The 20,202-nt window shown below is 51.9% G+C and overlaps 1 protein-coding gene across 6 annotated transcripts in view; it reads right to left on the reverse strand.

Annotated features, from left to right (window-relative positions):
* The window catches only part of COL27A1 (collagen type XXVII alpha 1 chain), a 137,211-nt gene that overhangs the window by 100,143 nt on the left and 16,866 nt on the right, over positions 1–20,202 (reverse strand). For 5 of the 6 annotated variants that reach the window (XM_066256419.1, XM_066256420.1, XM_066256421.1 and 2 more), the window contains exons 4-7: positions 16,969–17,022; positions 12,938–12,991; positions 4,665–4,718; positions 2,938–2,991 (exon numbers count right to left, since the gene is read on the reverse strand). In XM_066256419.1, coding sequence (XP_066112516.1) covers positions 2,938–2,991; positions 4,665–4,718; positions 12,938–12,991; positions 16,969–17,022 — 216 coding nt within the window. The remainder of the gene's footprint in view (positions 1–2,937; positions 2,992–4,664; positions 4,719–12,937; positions 12,992–16,968; positions 17,023–20,202) is intronic. The other variant, XM_066256422.1, reaches the window with a different exon arrangement.

Consider the following 20,202-nt stretch of genomic DNA (forward strand, 5'->3'; position numbering starts at 1 on the left):
CTGAGGGTCAGAGACCTAGGTTCAAATCCCAGCTCCACCACTTAGTGACCCTGAAATGTATTTCCATTAAACTCCTGGCTCTCTCTCAGTCTTGGTTGCACATGAGAATCTTGTGCCAGGGTCCCACTCAGACCAGCTGCACCTGGGTCCCTGTGGTGGGATCCAAGCTCCCCAGCTGGCTCTACAGCAGTGCAGGGCTGGGAAGCGCTGCTGCAGGCTTCACCCTCCTCACAGGCCCCTGATGATCTCAATTGCATTTAACACCGCTGTGGGCACAGGGCCTGGTATACAGGTATGTGTTTGCTGAATGACTGACTGGTAGGATGAATGAACAAAGGATGAATGAACGAACGAACGAACGAATGAATGAATGAATGAGGCCTCTTTGGGCCTTGGCTTTCTCAGCTGGAAAGTGGCACAATACTGCCTTACCTCTTAGAGGCTATTAGGAGAGGACAGTGTGTAAGGCGAAAACGGTAACCCTTTATACCACTGCCTATTTGCCACACTATTTAACACGGGAGTCCTCCCAGCCCAAACTCCTTTCTCTGCCTATTTTGTCTCAGCCCTTTTCATCTTCTAACATACCTTTTATTTTTTATTGCTTTTCTTTTTATTGTCTGTCTGCCTTCCTCCCACCTCAACAATAAAAAGCTCTGGGGAGCCGGAGTTCTGTCTGTTCATTCAGCTCAGTGCCTGGCACATAGTAGGCATTCAGTCAGTTCTGCTGACTGTTCATTCAGCTCAGTGCCTGGCACATAGTAGGCATTCAGTCAGTTCTGCTGACTGTTCATTCAGCTCAGTGCCTGGCACATAGTAGGCATTCAGTCAGTTCTGCTGAATAAAAGAGTGGATAGGATTACTGGTATCACTCTGAGGCAACACCAACACTCAACATGCTGGTGAGCAAAGAGGCTGCTGGCTTGACCTTTTACCTGCTGATGTCTCCTTTCTCCCGAGACTCCCTACGTGAGATGGGCCAGAAAAGCCACCCAACAGGACCAGGGCAAAGGGGCCCAACTGTCACCAAAGATGCTTGTGGAGAAGAGACTGCTTACAAATAGTGACAATTCCAAGCACAGCTGCCTACCCTGTCAGTCTTCCTTCCCTTCCACTAGGGACCTGAGCTCCCCCATGCTCTGCCCGCCACCCTCGTGGGCAGGTGGCACGGGGCTGCCATAAACCAAACTCCTTGGTGTTTTCCTGGGCTGGCCTGAGGGTGTAAATGGCTTTGCCAAATCCTTTTCTGGCCACATGGAGGCTATGCCTTCATTTACAAAGGACACCCCTCCCTGCTCAGGTGAGCGGGTCCATCTTGTTTGCGAAGGGGGGTGCCTTGGCTTTGCTGGACATCTGCTGAGAGCAGGGAGCCCCGAAACCCAGTCAGGAGCTGGTCCGGTCTGTTTTCCCATCGCCTGCCACCTCTGCTAGACTCCCACTGCCGTGCAGAGTGAGACCACCAGCAGCTGCTTTATGAGCCAGGACTGGAAGGAGACTTTCCACTCACACCTCATCCATCAGAAAATGCTGGAGCCCAGAGGGGAAGTGAGTGGGGTGAGGGAGTCCCTCTGTGTTCTCTGAGCCAGAAAATTCCATGTTTCCCCAGCTCACAGCCAGCCACAGGCTCCGGTCTGGGGAAAGGGAAGAGGGGAGTGTGATGCCCCAAGTCCCCCGTGCCATAGGGACCCTTGGAGAAGGGCAGGATGGAGCCAGGAGGTGCCATAGCTGTTCAGATGAGAACCAGATGGCCCAGAGAGATGGAGCTATGGCCCTAGCTGGAGCCAGGGCAGAAGCTTAAGACATGGAGACCTAGGCCGATTATCTACTGGAAAGCCCATCAGCAGTGAGAGATTTACCAGCTAAAGGCAGTTGGCCCTTGGCCTGCACTGTCCTCCTCCTGTGTTAGGCCCCGTAGAGAAGGTGAGGAACCAGATCTGCACAGCCTGGTTGGTAAGGCTGGAGGCAGGGTAAAAATAACCAGGCTAAGAAGGGCTAGGGGAGCTTGAGCAGCACGGAGGCTCCTGGCCGGAAGCCAGGAGTGCACACAGGGGTTCCAGAGTGCACACAATTAGAGTTGAGTCTGGAAGATGAGGGACCCTGGCTGGAAAGCCAGGGAGAAACCCAGGGGCATGCAAGCCAGAGCCACCATCTAAGAAAATGACAGACTTTCCCCCAAGGTATTTTAGAGAGGTTACTCTCCAGCTGAGCTGAAGCAGGGATGGGGGTGGGGACATCTTGGCAACAGCTCAGGAAGTATGGGGAACTTACTTCCTTTACAGAGGAAGTAAGTCCCTCCTTCCCCTGCGGCACGGAGGGATGAAGGTTAGACTCAGAGAGGTCCTAGGCTTGCCCAAGGTCACACAGCTAGGAAGCGGGGGAACTGGGAGTAGAACTCAGGTCTGACTGACCCCAGAACCCATTCTCCCAATTTCTCTGCTGCAGGCTATCAGCCTCAGGAAGTAGGGGACCAGGGAGGGGTTCCTGTCTCCACCCCGGATGGGAAGAGGCAGAGGTGCAGGAGGGCATATCAGGCCCAAGGCCCTTCAGCTGGCTGCAGGTGGAGCCAGCCCAGCACAGGCCCTCCCCGCTCTGACAGTATTTCTTCCACCACCCAGTGCTCCTCGGGAAGACCTCCCAAGAGCAACTGGACCCCAAAAGGAAGGACAGCAAACCAGGGCCACTCCTCGTCATCTCATTAACCATGGTTAGGGGGGACCTACCCCAAGTCAAGGTGCTGCCCACCCCAGGCAAGCACAGACCTTGCAAACCTCTCTCATCTCCCACCAATGTCCCCTGTGCCCAAGGGAGCTGGGCTGGGGCTAGAGAGCAGTGGACAGGGGTGGGGGTGGGGACAGGTAGCTCCCAGCACTCCTGCCAGATGACCCTGCTTGCTAGGAAGCCCACCGCCCAAGGCAAAGCATCAAAACTAAGGTGTACCTTTCGTCCACAAGGTCCTGGATTCCCAGGGAGCCCAGGCAAGCCCGTGTCGCCCTGCAAAACAGAGACAAGGGGGTGAGCTGGGGGAACGGGAGCAGAGACACTTGTTCGATGGAAAGTGTGACCTCTTATGGCCGTTTGTTTGTAAAAAGGATTCATGGGGGCCCAGAGGCCTCGGGTGAAGCTGGGGACCTCGGAGCAGGGAGAGGGCGGCCGAGTCGGCAGGGTAGCCAGTCCCGCTCACTCAGCCCAGCCATTCCACGGGTCTAAGAGGGTATCATTTGGGTAATGGGTCCTGCTGCTAAATATTTGAGAACTGCTGTTTGAAAAACCACTGTCCCAGGGGGCATGCAATTAGTCTGTCCCATTCCAATCGGCTTTCTCCCTCTGCATTCTTCATCCTCGCTGGGCATGGCAATCAGCCGTAGGGGGCATGTCCGCCACCCTGAGGAGGCCCCGAGAACACACAGCCCGGGCCCCTGGACTTCATCAGACCTGGGTGCCTGTCCTGCTCTGCGCCAGGCCGGCTGTATAACCTCCAGCAAGCCACCCACCTCTGGGGCTTCTGTCTCCTCATCTGCAAGCTGGGTCCACTGATAAGGTGCCAACAAGGAGCAGACGAGAATGTATGTGAACATTTACACCCAGTGTAATGAATGAAAAAAATCTATCAGGGAGGATGTGAAGGAATGAGTCACCTGTGTCTCGGGGAAATCAAAGGGAGCTGCCACTTCTATGTGTCTGAGCACATGAGGCTACATCAGCGGTTCTCAACCTGTGGGTCACGACCCCGGCGGGGGTCGAACGACCAAAACACAGGGGTTGCCTAAAGCCATCGGAAAATATAAAGCCATCAGAAATACATATTTTATTTAAAAATGTATTGTATAATAAATATATATTTTCCGATAGCTTTAGGCGACCCTTGTGTTTTGGTCTTTCAACCCCCGCCGGGGTCGCGACCCACAGGTTGAGAACCGCTGGGCTACATTGAGAAGCAATGTTCTGGCTGTCGAGAGGGCTCTCAGGCTGAGTCTGGAAGGAAGGCAGACAGACTGGAGTGTTCCCTCCCAGATGTGGAGGTCTGAGAAGCTGGGGGACCTTACTTGGAATTCTGAGTTCTCCTGTTTCTAAATGTCCTGCACTCCCTCCAGGCCCCTTGATTAGTTGATGGGATAGAAGCTTCAGGGAAGAATGGAGTCCTCTGGCCTAAGCGCTTTTGCTTCCATGGGAGAATCTCTGGTCTTAGAGCCTTCAGGGTTAGGGAGCCCTGCATCCCTGGCCTGTTACCTTCCCACCTCCTAGAAATTGACAGACCTGTCTATTAAACACAACCTCAGAGGGGACTTCGAATGTCTTCTGGAAGCTTCTTGGGCATGTGCCATCAAGAAGCTACTGGATGCCAAGAGTCACCCAGCAGGCCCTACAGAAAGCCATGCAGAACATTAGGCAAAAGGACATTCACCGAGAGTGTCCTTAGGCGAAATGCTCTGTGGGTTTTATTGGTTGCAGTCCCAGAAGACAGCAGGAAATGGCTTTGGGTTTGGTGTGGGGAAAGGCGGAAAGACTTCAAGGAAACAAAAACAAACCAGAGCCGATCTCCCCAGGCTCTCTCCGTCCCAGCCTTTGTCACACAGCAGCCCCGAAGGCAGGGCTCACCAGAGCCCAGTGGCTTCCCCACTGTCTACTCCCCCACTTTCTTGAGCTCTGCGGTCCCTGGAACCTACCTTCGTCCCATCGAGGGCCTTTCCTGGTGAGAGCCCCGGGTCCCCTTTCTGTCCCTGAAACAAAAACAATTCCACTTTGACCTCTGAGTCATCTAGAGAGGATGTCTCCCCACACACTGCACTAAGCCCTGCCGTGCTTAAATACCCTCCCATCTGTCTCCCAGTCACACAGCTCCACTACTCCTGGCTCTAACACCTCCCATAGCTCCCTGCTGATTGCGTGATAACGAAGTCCAAACCCCTCCTTTGGTGTCCTAGGCCTTTGGTCACTTGGTCCCAGCCATCCTGCCCAGACTTGACTCTCCTTCCACCAGCTAACCACACAGCCGGGGTCCCCTCTGCCTCTTCTCCTGACCGCAGCCCAGTCCCTGGCCGCCCTGTGCACTTTCCAGCTGCCAGGCCCTCGCTCGGGCAGTCCCTCCCACCTGGAAAACCATTCCTCGGCCAGCCAAACCATAAACATTCTTCAAGATGGAGCTTGAACGCGTCCGCCCCAATCTGGGCCCACATACAGGTGACACAGCCTTGCTTGCTGAGGGTTGCTAGGACTGACTGCCTCGGGGCTCGTTTCCCCAGGACTCTCAGAGAGCTTCTGGGACACACAAAGAGGCACACCCAGTTCTTTTCAATTTTCCAGTATCCTCACCTCACCTCTAATTACCCAGGGTCACTGCAGTAACACCCACCTGCATCTGCGTACAGCCCTTCAGAATTTGCAATATTCCTCACCTTCCTAGACTCCAACAATAGCCCAATGAAGTGGGCAGGGGGCGTGCTATTACCCCCGTAACATATTTGGGAAAATGGAGGCCAGGACAGAAGGAAAGAGACCATGATGAGGCGATGGTTAGAGCTAAGACTAGAACCCCGAAGATGAGTTAGAACAGACAGTAAATCAGGGAGAAACTGACATGCAGCGGGTCCTCGTTGAGAGACAAGCACCCTCGTGCCTAGCATTTGGGAGTGTCCACACTGCAAAGATTCCTGCTCCCAAGAGCTCGGGGCTCAGGGAAAGGGCCCACAGACAATTCCCGAGCTGTGTCTGCTACAGTGTTGGAAGGAGTGCTCCTGGCTGTGGGCCCGCTCATTTGGCGCAGTCTGGTTAAATTACTCAGGAAACAGCCCTTTGGAAAGTCAGTCCACCCTGATGTCACCTTCTAAGAGCCCCTGACCCCTGTCCCTCACCCTCACCCCCATGCGTCCTCTTCCAGCTGAACCCTGAGTCAGAAGTCCTGGGGTGAAGCCAGGGACTCCCAAGTGGGACCTCGGGCAAATTGTTTCACTTCTCTTGGCCCTGTTTCCTCACCTTTAAAATGGGGGCTGCTCAGCGCACACACACATACCATATTTCCCCATATGTAAAGTGTACCTTAATTTGGGGGCTCGAAATTTGAAAAAACAATGTATTACATAAAGTTATTGAACTCAAGTTTTATTCATCACTAAAAAAATGAGCACAAAGACAAGCGCAAAAAAGTGGGAAGTGCAAGTAAAACAATCTACAACCACTGTGTAAGACGCACCCAGTTTTTAGACCCCAAATTTTTCGTAAAAGGGTGCATCTTATACAGGGGGAAATACGGTAGGTATGAACACACATGGGCACACACGCATGCATAGTGGCACATACACGTAGGTGCATACACATACTCACACTTGTACATATGCACACACACCCGCTAGCTTTCCAGGTTTCTTGGCAAGGAGACTAAGATAATTAACGTGACACATGGGAGGCGTGGTTTGGCCAACTTCAATTAATTCCCATTTGGCTCTTTCCTTCATCAGAACCCAGACCTTCCAAATCCTGAGTCAGTCGCTCTTCACAAGAAATCGTGGCATTCGGAATTGGACAGGGCTTGACGGAGGGGAGGGAGCAGCCTTCTACTGCCCACCCCCTCCGTGCCCAACCCTGTGCCAGGCCCCCTCCACGCAGAGACTCCATTAGTCTTAACCCCACTTGATATAACTCAGGACCAAAACCGGGGTTCAGAGAGGCTGAGTCACAGTCTGGGATGACACGCAGGTAAGAGGCAAGGGCTTACTAGGTCTGACTCATCCCCCTCTGTCTGAGTTTAAGGCTCTTGTTTACAAATGGGAAGCCTGGGTGCTTCTCCCACACCCTCCAGTGGCCCCAGGCTGAGGGGCAGCACCTCCCTGCTAGGATCTCAACCCTCTGTTCACCTGGACCCCTCCAGGTCACTTCCACAGAGCCTGCCCTCTGGGATCTCACACTGAGGCTGCCCCCCACTGACACTCCCGCACACTCTGTGGGGCTGCCCCCCACCGACACTCCCGCACCCACTGCGGCTGCCCCCCACGGACACTCCCGCACCCTCTGCCGCTCACAAGCCTAGCTCCACTGCCTTTTACGTCCATCGTGCAAGGCCAGACCCAGGGATACTCAGGATTCCAATGGCCAAAAAAGGACAGCAGCTCTCCCCAATCTACCCTTGCCCACCTCGGCCTATAGCTGGTAAAGGAGCTGGACTTAAAAAGTTTTCAAGGTGGGCCTCTGCATATCCAAGTCTCATTTTATAAAAGGGAAACTGAGACCCGAAGACATATCACCTTGCTATCTTGCCCGGGGCTCCTACCTGAGGCGTTTCAGTTATTTACGGGAGGCTCACTGTGTTAGCAGCAGCACAGTGCTTGGGACGCAGTCCTGCTCGGGGACAATATCTACAAGTCCAGATCCTTACGGATCATCTGCTATGAGCCAAGTCTGGGGATGACTGCAGGGAATAGCACTGTGGGGAACAAGACACTGGGCTTGCCCATGGGAGGCTCTTGAGGGAGAAACCAGAGTGACGAGTAACGGAGGCTCTTGAGGGAGAAACCAGAGAGACGGGTAACGGTAATAATAAGCCCAGCATTTACTGAGTGCATTTCTCAGCTCTTAACACATAAATCTATGAGGTAGCAACCATCACTACCCCCATGTCACATCTGAGGAAACTAAGGCACAGAGGAGATAAGTAACTTGTTTGAGGTCATCCAATTAGTAGATGGAATTTAAACTTAGGCAGTCTAGGTTTCAGAATCCAAACTCTTTATATTTCAATGCAATGCAGAGTAACAAGTTGAGTCTAGGAGGAAGCTGAGGAGAACAGGGTAAATTTCTAAACGGAATTTCAGCTAAACTAAGACAAGGAGGGCAGCCAATGAAGTTAAAGCTCAAAAAATGCTCCAGGCACCTTGGTCAGGTTGAAGGTATGACTTCCAAGATGGAAAAGGCTATACATCTTCCCACCCATACTCCTGCACATTCCCCAGCAAGACATAAGGAATATAGTGACATTAATTGTTTATATCCTCGTGGAGACAAGGACTTGTTGAATCCAGCTCTCCAGGGTATGAGCCTGTGTGATCTTGGGCAAACCCCTTTCCCTCTCTGTGCGGGAAAGAGTAGACTGCCTAGGCTAGCTCATAGAGCCTTGCCACAACTAGAAGATGGATGGGAAGGTATGTCGTAAACCATAAATGCTACAAACAGAGTGGGAATGGGAACTATGTCGAGCTCCTGTCCTGCAGGTAAAGCTGAAAGGTAAAAATATCTGGAATATTCTCTGAGGATTACTGGGCTTCTTATTATCATTACTACTATGTTATGTATTTAGAAGTTTTGACCAATGCAGTAAAGCAGGGAAAACAAATAAGACTACTAGCCTTTGAGAAAAAGGACACAAAAGTATTACCTTCTTTGCAAAAAATATGAATGCCTGTCTAGAAAATCCAGGAGAACTAACTGAAGTACTGTTAGAATGAGTAAGATAATTCAGTGAAGACCACGGTTTTATTAGAAAAACACAAAAAGTACGAAAATGCAGAAGTCAACAGTTCTTTTCAATAGCTGAGAGCCAGCTAGAAAGTATAATGAGGAAAATATTCCATTCATGACAACAACAAAAATACAAAATTTCCAAGTATAAACTTAATAAGAATTGTGCAGGGCTTATGCAATAACAATTATAAAAGTTACTAAGAGACATTTTTAAAACTCAACCAAATGGGAAGACTTAATATTTTAAAGATGTTAATTCTTCACAAATTAATATACACATTTACTACAATCCCAATAAAATCCCAAGTGGGTTTTTTAAGAAAATTGTTAAGATGAGCATAAAGTGTATCTGACAGAATAAATAGCCAGAAATATTTTAAAAGAACAGGGTTTGGAAGACACACAATATAAAGATAGTAAATGTTATAATGTTAAATAGCATATTACTAACATAAAAAAATACAAGCAGCAATGAAACTTATTTGAATGTACTGAAATAGACTCTGATCTATCATGTTATAATCAATAGAGGAAAAGTTATTTAATAAATTGGTAATTATAGGAGGGATAATAAAGTTAGAGCCCTACCTCATATTACCCCCTCATTGAGAGTTAATTACAGATGGTTTCAATTTTGTGAGTACAAATGATATTGTGAAATGACTAGAAATATATGTGAATACCTATCTGAGCTTAGGATGGGAAAGAAATGTATAAGTATAAAAGTAAATAACCATACATTTTACATATGGGTAGAGCCCTCTCCAAACTATCTGACATATCATAAATTCCTAGTCAGTGTTAGCTATTACTGTTAGACTGGAAAAAAAAAAAGGTAACACTTCCATACATAAAAACCATGGTGAATATTCTTAACAGGCAAGTAAAAAATTGTAAAAATAGTTATAAGGTAGATGAGTCTTAATAATCTTGGTATATAAATGTAAGTAACTTTTTAAAATCAAGAGCAAAAGACATCACAGCCCCCACAATAAACAAACTCATAAGTGGTGAGATACAAAAGGAAAACAGAAAGAAAAGCACTCTTCTCGTAGATGGTCAGTAAAGTGAAGTGAAAATAATAATGAATTATCTTTTTAAAATATTCTCTCATGTCAGCAGCAGCGTGAATTGGTTCAATCTTTCTAGACAACAAGTGTTAATAAAATAACAGCTAATCCCTTATAACAGCACTTATGTGCAAGGCATACATAAATTACTCATGTATATGTATCATGCATGCATGTACATATACATATACACGTATCTGTATCTATATACATGTTGATTAATATATCTTGCTTAATCCACAAGGGAAGGTCAGAGAGCTGTGGAACTGAATTGCTTTGTGGCTAAAAGTATGGGCTTTGAAGTCAGGCAGTAGAGGGTTCAAATCCTGTTGCCGCCACTTATTAGAAATGTGAGTATGGTCATGGCCGGTAGGCTCGGCGGTAGAGCATCAGCCCAGCGTGTGGAAGTACTGGGTTTGATTCCCAGTCAGGGCATACAAGAAAAGCAACCATCTGCTTCTCCACCTCCCCCCCCCCACCGTCTCTCTATCTGTCTGTCTGTCTCTCTCTCTTCCCCTCCTGCAGCCAAGGCTCGAATGGTTCCAACGGAGTTGGCCCCAGGCACGCAGGATGGCTCCATGGCCTTGCCTCAGGGGCTAAAGTGGTTCGGTTGCTGAGCAATGGAGCAGTGGCCCAGATGGACAGAGAATCGTTTGGTATGGGGCTTGCCGGGTAAATCCTGGGTTGGGGTACATGCAGGAGCCTCTCTCTGTCTGCCAGCCTCTCACTTAATAAAAAAAAAAAAGAAGAAGAAGAAAGGAAGAGAAAAAAGAAAAAAAAAGAAAAGAAAGAAAGAAAAGAAAGGAAAAGGAAGGGAGGGAGGGAGGGAGGGAGGGAGGGAAGGAGGGAGGGAGGGAGGGAGGGAGGGAGGGAGGGAGGGAGGGAAGAAGGAAGGGAGGGAGGGAGGGAGGGAAGGAGGAAGGAAGGAAGGGAGGGAGGGAGGGAGGGAGGGGAGGGAGGAATGTGACCCTAGACAAGTTACTTAGCCACTTTGGACCTTAGATTTTTCATCTATAAAATGGGGATAATAACACCTGCCCTGGAAAGTCCCACACAGGATGCTCAAAATGCATGCAGTGCTGATCACTAGGCAGGACAACTGTAGGAGGCCAGGTTGTTTTCTTGATACTTTCTATACTTTCCCACACTTTCCTTAATAAGCATATCCTATTTTATCAGAGGAAGGGGAAAGGTAAGCTGGGGTCTGAGGTTCAAGAACCCTGTCGGGCTGTCTTAACCTCAGCTCCCACCACTAGGCCACCAAGCATGCCCTGTCCATCTCCCTGTTCTCCCTGGTGCCTGAGGGCCCCTAATAATCCTGAGTAATTCACTGCAAACCACCAGCCAGGCCCTGCTTCTCAAACTGCCTGAGTGGCCCTCACAAATCTCATCTGATCATGTCACCTTGCTGAAAACCTTTGCGTGTCCTCCTGCTGCTCTTTGGATAAAACCCAAGTCTTACCAACACCTACAGACCTGCTGCCCTCCCCAGCCTCCTTCTGCCCCTTCACCTAGTCAGCTATGGCACTTGAGACCTCAGTTCAACCTTCCCACCCTCTGGGAAGACCTGCCTCACCTCCCAACCCAGAAAAGCATATTCTTGAGCAAACCTGGCCATTCAAAACAGCTGCTAATCTCAGCATTCTGATGTACCCCATGACCTGGGAGACCTGAGGCTTCTTCTTCCAAAGAGGTCCCCTCTAGGGAGGAGAGGCAGGTCCTCCCAGGGGACAGTGTCTAACCTGCCAGATCCTCAGTTTCCCCATCTGGAAATGGATACAGTATCTCCTCTCATCTCTCTGAGATCTTTGTGGGGATCAAATGAGATGAGTTACATAAAGAGCATGCATAGTGCCCAGAGCACAGTAAAGGTCCAGTATACGGTGGTTATTATCATCAGTGCCTGCCTTGTTAAAACCCAGAGCACCTCTGGACAGCTGCTGGGCACTGGGCAGCTGAGGCCTCTATGCTCACCTTCCAAGGAAGGACGCCAGCCCAGCCCTGGCCACAGAGTCACAGACCTACAAGCAGAGAGGCCGGTGCTCTTGCACCAGCATTCCGGTGCCATGTATTCATATATCCCCGTCCTTGTCCCAAACCCTCGGACAAGCAGGTGGACAGGAGGCGGTCTGCTCCAGGAGCCAGGACCAGCCTTCGGAGGCTGCACAGCTGACCACTCCCTGCCTGACCTGGGCCCAGCTAGTGAATGGCTTTACTTAAACCACTCAACCTGTACAAGGGTTGGGTTAACAAGGAATGACCTTGGGCCTCGGCCAACCAAAGCCCGGAGGTGCCCTTCACCGAGTTACTCCACAGAGGACAGTCGGGGCTGGGCGGCCTCCCAACGGGGAGTCCCAACTCTGACCTTTCCGGCCTTCCCCAGGCCCCTTCAGCGCAGGTGCTGAGCTCTTGGCTTCCCTGGCCTTGCACCTTCCTTTCCCGCCTCTCCTTTCTCCAGCCATTCCTCAGATTTCTCCCGGTGACCTAAGTGTTGCTGGTCCGGCACTCCTCTTGGCGAGCTGGCTTCTCACCCCGCCCACCACCCCGACACCCTGCTCTCGGGCCACGCCCCAGGCCGGACCGCAGCTCCAGGCTGGAATTCCCCACAGTCATCAGAGCACCCGTCACTCTGATCTCTGCCATCTCATCGAACAGTGACCTGGGGCATTCCAAGAAGGTTCCCTGGGGATGATGACCTCTCTGTGCTGGCCATGCCCATGGCTCTATCTCCAGCTCAGAGCTCTCGGGGTTTCAGCATGTCTGTCCATGAATCATCTCCACCTGGCTGGACGACCGGTTCCCAAACACAACATGATCGTATTCCATCTCCTTGGTTCCCAGGTTCAGTCCAGCCCCCCAGGCTAACCACTGAGTAGTCACCAAGTCGTCTCTACCCCACCCCTTCCTCCCACAGCCCCAAGCTGGCCCAGGCTAGCCTCATCTCTCCCCAGGACCGCCCGGGTCTCCCTGCCTCCGCTCTGGTCCCCACCCCCCAGTCCATCCTCCACATGGCATCCAGTGACTAGACTCACACACGATCTTTCCACATCCCTCCCCAGTTCAAAAGTGGACATGCGTCCCCAGGGTACATATTAGGACTTCACATCCCTAGTCGGACATTCAAGGCCTTCCCTCTATAGCATCAGATGACCTTTCCTCCTCCTACTCCCTTTGAGGGCTCTAAGTTCCAGCTGCCCTTCTCCCTCAGTCCCTCCCAACCAGAAGCTAAACTCCCCACTCCTCACTTGTCCCCAGCCTGGCACAAGGTCCAGGACTCAGGAGGTGCTCAGGGAGTGTAGATCCTCTGCAATGACCCCGAGGACCTCCCACCAGGAGCCCCAAGGAAGCAGCCCAAATGTGGCCCTGATTTCAGCACCCAGTTCACGGTTGGATCTCCAGGTCCCACAGCAAATACTCACTTTGGCTCCGGGAGGGCCAGGGAGGCCTGGATTTCCGTAAGGCCCAGGAGGACCCTGAAGGGGGAGAGAAACGCAGAGGTGAGGGAAACGGGCCACTCCACATCCTAGAGCAGAGGCAGCGGGCTCCTCCGCCAAGTCTGGGAAGGACTGCGATGGTGCCCTTCTTTTAGGGAGGACCCCCAGGTGCCTGGCCCTGTGCTGAGCGCTTTCTATTCATTATCTTTTTATCCCTGAACCCACGAGATAGGTGTTATCACTATTCCTTTTTCCAAGAAGAGGAAACTGGTGTTCAGAGTTCTATAACTTTCTCAGGTTACCCAGCTGCTCAGGGGCAGAGCTAGATCCCAGCCTCAGATGTGACTTCAGAGCACAATCCCTGAACAGCTGAATTCTACCACCTCTTTACACACTCTCCAGCTGGCCCCGTCAGCCCTTCCCAGCTGGCTTCCTCGTGCTCAAAGCACACTCAGCCGTTTGCTCCCCTGCTGGGTGCCTGGTACTTCCCTCCCGCACTGCCTTAGCCATGCTGTTCCCACCATCTGGCATGCCTATCCCAACCATCCCTTCCAGCTGAAACCCAATCTATCCTTCAAGGCCTGGCTCAAATGCCACCCCCTCTGGGGAACCTTTAGGGACTCCTCCTGCTTAAAGGACCTTCCACCCTTCAGACTGCAGCTGGACTGCTGCATGAGCCTTTAGAGTTGAGCATGCAGTGAAGGGGGTTCTTGTCTTCACTGCACAAAAGGCACAGCCTTCCTGCGGCCACAACACTTAGAGCTCTCCCCTGGATTCCTATAGGCTCCGACCAAGCTTACAGCATCTTCCAGGATCCATGGAACAGCTGGGAAGCCTGGGACCAGAGAGTCAAAGAGTCTTGGCCAATGTCACACAGGAGAGTAGCAGCCAAGCCGGGGCCGGAACCGGGCCTGTTGGCTTCAAGTCCAGGGCTTATTCATGGCACTGGATTTTCCCAGGCCATATCCAAATCTGCTACAACAGCTGGGTCCAGTTATGTCCACTTTCTCTAGCAAGGGCCCTGGACTACAGCCTTGCAGACCAATAATTAAAACTGATTCCCAAGAGTTTTGGGTAAGTCCTAAGGGTCTTTGTCTGGGGCATAATCTGGGACATTGGGGGTTGGGAGAGGCACCTCAAAAGGCTCCCAGGTGCCCCCCACCATACCAGTCTCCAGACACACTGCCCTTGGGCCTGGCCCCTCTTGACCCATCCGGCTGGCTGTGCATGAACTTGCTGCCTTCCTCCTTCTCCAAGGCCAGCTTCCCAGCTGCAGCCTGTCACATTCCAACCAAGGCACCTCCCTCTTCCTCGATGCCTGAACTGGAATCCTCCCCTTCTCTGAAAACATCTAGAAAGAACAGTGTGTAGAAGCTCACTAAGTCTGGGGGATTATAAGGTGTCGCAGGGACCCTCCCTCTAACACCATCAGTCCTCCGGCCCCTCCTAACATCCCAACGCATACTGGTGGCACAGGGCTACAACCAGTAAGTGGCAAGACTTAAACCGCTCCTGAGCCTCCCCGTGTCCAGCCTCAGTCTCCCGTCTGTCCTATCAATGGCTGGGACCCAGTGGTTCCTAAGGCATCTGGAAGACCTCAGGTATTCACCCCAGCCCAGGCTCCTGGGGTTAGACCTCAAAGCTCGGCGTAAACTGGGCAAAAGTTGGGCAGCGATGTTTGAGGAGGGGCCCCTGAGTAGCACCCCAGAACTGAGCAGGGGCAGGGCAAGGTCAGGGGTGGACATTTCTGCCCAGTTGTGACCCCAGCTGCTCCAAAGATGATAGGCAGGAGCACTCAGCTACCCCATCTGCAGCTCATGAAGGTGGGGGCTTCCTGCTTCCCTGCCCCCACTCCCCAACCCTCTCCAGCCACTGCCTTGCAGAGAAACGAAGCACATAGTTGAGCGAGAGCCAAGCAGACCGATTCTATAAATGCTGCAGTCCAGAAAGGAGGGTGGGGGGCAGGGCCCAGGGGTTCCCCGAGGTCCCTTCCTCGATGGGCTGATGGGCTGCCGGAGTATGTACAGATGGGAAGGGGCAGGCCACTGACCTCAGCTGAGGGCCCGCCTCTCCCCTCCCCAAGCCTCAGAGCCACCATCTGTGCAGAGATGCTGCGACTGCTTAATCCCAGCATTCTATTATCTTTGGAATTTTATGAACTATGGAATTTCCAGTCTGAAAACAGGATGATGGGGTGGGGTGGTGGGTTGCTGTGGCGCGGAAAGACAGACGGATGTCAGGGGAGTCATTCACTCATTTGTGGAATTTCAGAGCTGGGAGCAACCTCAGGAATGCCTTCCTAGGATCCCATAATTTTATAGATGGGGAAACTAAGGCCCAGAGAAGGGAAAGGACTTGGCTAAGTTCACACTGCTTCGTTGTGAAAATGTTCATGACTCCCAGACTAGAATTCGTCAGCAACCATTTGTCCAGCACCTGCTGCACGCAGGACACTCTGCAAAGTATTGCATAAAAAGAAGGAAGCAGGGCCTGTCTCTGACCCAGAGGGGGCTCAGCCGAATAGATGGAAAATTCGCAGATAGATGGTTAAGACCATAGGCTCCAGAGTCAGACTATCTGGGTTAAATCCTGACTCCAGTATTTATTTTATATTTGACTTCATCCAAAGTAACTGAGCCTTTTTGAGCCTCAGTTCCCTCACCTGTAAAACATGGACCACATTGGAACCTATTTCTCGGGGTGGCCGGGAAGATGGAATGAGACCACGCAGATGCAGCTCAGTGAACAGAGGTCAGTCGTTGCTGTGAGTTTGAGAAAGCGATCTGTGCCATCCAGAGGGCCAGATAAAGTGCTGCAGGAGCGCCGAGAAGGGTGTGTTCATCGGAAGAGAAGCTGGCATTGGCTCTGAGCCACGAGTGAAAGAGGAGTTTGCAGAAAAGGGTGTGTCACGCCCAGGGGACAGCCTGAGCGGCACTTCAGAGGCTGGAGGGCACAGGAGAAGTGTGGGGGCACGGGCAGACTGCCCAGGCCTGGAAGGGTAGGTCAAAAGGCCTCATCCTGGCCCCAGGCTTCCAGGTCAAAGCCAGCAGTGTCCGCGACACCTCGGCAGTCCTATGCTCTGGGAGCGTGCTCCACGGAAACTCCAAATCCAGGAGGAAATGCTGCTGGTGACAGAAGATCCCAGCACCCTGGGCCCGGGAGCACAGGGCCAGGTCTGGAGGGAACTGGGGCTCGAGTAATTGCATAACCAGAACCATCCGCTGGGCTCAGAGCTAAAAATATCTCTGCCCGGGCTTCACCAGGCACCCAGCGTGGGAAAGGCTGATTCAGCTGGGCACAGATGCCAGGCGCCATGGGGCTGAGTCCCCTTGGAAAGGGGGCAGATTTCCCTCCAAGAGGGAGGGGCCCCAGCATATGGTGAAGAGCCTGGGTTCCAGTCTCGGCTCTGCCATTTATCAGATGCTTGGTTTCTCCAGCCCTAACATGAGACGGATCATTCTAACCCATGGGGTCCTGGAGAAGGGATTGAATAAGGCTGCAATGGGCACATAGGAGCTGTTTTTCACTCAGGGGCTCAGGCTGCGCCTACCAGCCACCTCCGCCCTGCCAAGCCCTCCCCTAGCCTCTGGTGGAACCTCTCAGCACAGGAAGCTCACCTACTCTGTCAGCATCCCCCCGCCCCAGGCTGGTCCTGCAGAAATGGGGAGGTGGATGCAAGGGTCATGTCCTCCCCAGTCAGCTTTTTTCCTGCAAACACCAAGGCCCATCAGCTCAGGGGATGTGGTCTGCAGAGACGCCTTCTCCGCCCCAAGCTGTGAGACTCATACCTACAATGGGCAACTGAAACCCTGCAAGAGGTCATCGCTGTGCCAGGCCGTGTCTGCTCACACAGTGCTCCTGAGGGCCCCAAGTCCACTCCACTGGACAAAGTGGAAAACGGGTGATAGAAGGAGGGAGGGGACAGCTTGAGGACACACAGAGAAGGGAGGACGTTAGAGGCATGCAGACCAGAGAGCCGGACAGAGCTCCAAAGAATGGCGTTTATGATCACTTACCCGAGGCCCCCGTGAACCGGGGGGTCCAGGGAGCCCAGGTAGCCCAGGGGGACCCTGAAGAGAAAGCAAGACAGCATCAGTGCCGAGTGGCATAATGAGAGAATGGGCTCAAGCATTCATTCAATAAACCTGTCCAAGCTTTGTCCAGTGGATAGAGAGTCAGACTGGGATGTGGAGGACCCAGGTTCGAGACCTTGAGGTCGACAGCTTGAGTGTGGGCTCATCTGGTTTGAGCAAAGCTCACCAGCTTGGACCCAAGATCGCTGGCTCGAGCAAGGGGTTACTCGGTCTGTTGTAGCCCCACGGTCAAGGCACATATGAGAAACCAATCAATGAACAACTAAGGTGTTGCAATGAAAAACTAATGACTGATGCTTCTCATCTCTCTCCGCTCCTGTCTGTCTTTCCCTCTCTCTGACTCTCTCTCTCTCTCTGTCTCTGTAAAAAAATAACAAAAAAAAAAAAAAAAAAAAAAAAAAAAACCTGTCCAAGAGCTCCTCTGTCCATGGCTGAAAAGAGGGGTTCCCTGAGGTCCTTGCCAGAGGCACTCATACTCTTTGGGGCTTCCAGGCCTTTGCAGCTGCTACTTCTCAGTCTTTGAAGCTCTTATCTTTGATTACTCGGCTAGGGTGTCACCTCCTCCAGGAAACCTTCCCTGATCACTCCTCCAATTTGGGCCAAGTTCTTCCTCTTTCTCTCTACTTTAGAGGCTACTACATATATTATTCATGGAATTGTCTGCTCAGAAGCTTGTCTCTCCCACCAGACCATAGTCTCCTCAGAGGAACTCATGGGATGAGTCATCTCTCTCTCCCCAGGGCTCAGTCAAATGTTTGATGAAATAAAACAGCAGCAGACTTCAGAGCTCAGCCAAGTTCTCCGCAGAGCCAGAGCAGAGAAAGGGACTTGTCCAAGGTCACACCAAGCATCTCTGCACCACAGAGATGCAGTGTAGCATAAAGGGCGTAAGCAGCAGACAGGCCTGGGTTCAAATCTCAGTCCTGCCATTTACCAGGTAGATTTGGGCAAGTTTCTTAACCAGCCTGTGCCTATAAAACAGGGACGAGAACACCCTCCTTACCGTATGTATGATCGCGTGGATGAAACGCGAGACAGTAAAGTAATTGCCACTCAAATGTCTTCTCTATTTCAGTGGCCACAGCTGGGCCCACTCTTCATCACTGTTCCCCAAGAAAATTCCACAGCCCCTTCATCTGTTTCCCCACCTCCGCCCTCTCCCCTCTCCAGTCCTCCAAACAGCCAGGTTGACCTACCCAAGGCACTCCCCTGCTCAGCAACATGCAATGGCTCCCATTTCCCACAAGAGAATAGCCTAACCTTGCAATGGGGCATTCACCTTCCTTTTCACAGGAAGGGAGGCAGCCGAACAGACTTCCTATACCATGTGCTGGCCTTTGTTCAAATCCTGGCTTTGCCACTTGATAGCCGGGGACTTTGTGTGAGCCCGTCAGCCTGCCTGTTCTCTGCTGCTCCCTTTACAATGGGTTCCATAGCGACTGCCCAGTCTACCCCTAAGGACTAAATGAGGATCCCTGAGTGCCTGATCTGAAGAACTGAACACGGAGCCTTTGAAGGAAGCCAGGCTTTCGAGGATGTGTGAGGCCTGGGGAATTCATTTGTTTCAAATAACCATCAACAGCAGAGATTCCAGGTTTCCTGCCCAGAGTTAAAATCAGTGTTGAAAACCCAGTACGGTTTGGCTGGTAATTAATCCAGACCTCACGCTGGGCAGCCTCGGTTCACAGTTCTGGCCTGTGAACACCACGTGCTTGCTCGTCCATGAATAAAAATCAGAAGAGAGATCCAGACAGGCAGATATAGGCACCAAGGCCCCAGGGTCACTGGAAAGAGCTCCAGGTGGAGGGAGGGGGACGCTTGCGTAAGTAACCTCAGGCAAGTTCCAGCCACCTCTGAGCCTCCGGGCCAGCTGGCCAAATTGTCAGCAGTCTTCCATCCGGAGCCCAGGGGCTAAGGGGCCGGTGTCTGGTCCAATGTCCAGCTCTGCAGGTTTGGGGTCCAGGGCCTGTCGACCACTGCTGCTCCTCAGGGAGCAGTAGAGTACGGTGTAAGACAGGGGCTCTGGTTTCACACTGGGCATCCCTGCTTACTAGCAGTGTGGCTTTGGGCAAGCAACACCCGGTCTCCAAGGTTTCATTCTTTAACTATAAAACGGGGATATAACAGCATCTAGCTGACAGATAATCTATAAAAAGTGCTAATCTTGGTGCCTGGCACACAATGAATGCCCAAGTTAGCTGCTGTTTCTGGTAAGCAACCTGCTGGAACCACCCCAGGGCGAACTTCTAAGCCACCCTCCTCGACATCTGTTTTTCAGGAAGAGCAGAAGATTTCCCTTCCTGGAAGGCCCTTCTTGGCCCTATTCTTTCATGTGACCTAGAATGAGAGGAAAATTCAGGGGCTAAGGCCAAACATTACTGAGGTGTTGTTATCAATACCAAGTTCTTTTAACAGGGGAGAAACCAAAAAGAGGCTCAGAGACACAAAGTGACTTGCCCAAGGCTGCACAGCTAACAGGCAAAGCCAGGGGTAGCAAGCCAGGGGGTGCAGCCTATAGAGGTCAGCTTCCCAGGGCACAGAGTGGGTCTTGGGAGCAAATGGATAATAACCAGCACACATGCTTTATCTTGGAAGACGAGTTTGTCCCATTTTACAGCTGGACAAACTGAGGCCTGGAAACACAAGGAGATGAAGTAATTTGATTGAGGCCACGCGGAAAAGCCCTACTCCATGTCCTCCTACCCTGGGCAACTTCCACACTGAAAATCTTGGCCAGGTGTATTCTGACTAGCTGTTCAACTGGCGTAATTCCCTTCCCTTCCGTGGGCATCTGTAAAATGAACATTCGGAAGCTTCCCACCATCGGCCCTTCCTGAATGGCAGGATGGCGGTGATCCCCTCCTCTCTGCTATCAGGCGACAGAGGTACAGTGAGATCATGCCCATCTCACAGAGAGGAAGGCCGAGGCCCAGAGCGCGAAGGGCTTGTGCAGGGCTCCAGGCCGACAGTCTCTGTGGGTGTGGCTCCCCCATGACCTTGGTAATGTAGCCACCGCTGAGGGCCTGGACGTTCCCTCTTGGCATTTCTCTGCCCCAGAAACGGGGGCATCCAAGCTGGAATCTGACCTCATCCACAACATCTGTGCAGCAGACTCTAAGTGCCAGTTGGGACCCGTGGTCCGGCCTGGTGATGTCA

Source organism: Saccopteryx bilineata, chromosome 2 (assembly GCF_036850765.1).
Source record: "Saccopteryx bilineata isolate mSacBil1 chromosome 2, mSacBil1_pri_phased_curated, whole genome shotgun sequence".
Taxonomy (NCBI): Eukaryota; Metazoa; Chordata; class Mammalia; order Chiroptera; family Emballonuridae; genus Saccopteryx; species Saccopteryx bilineata.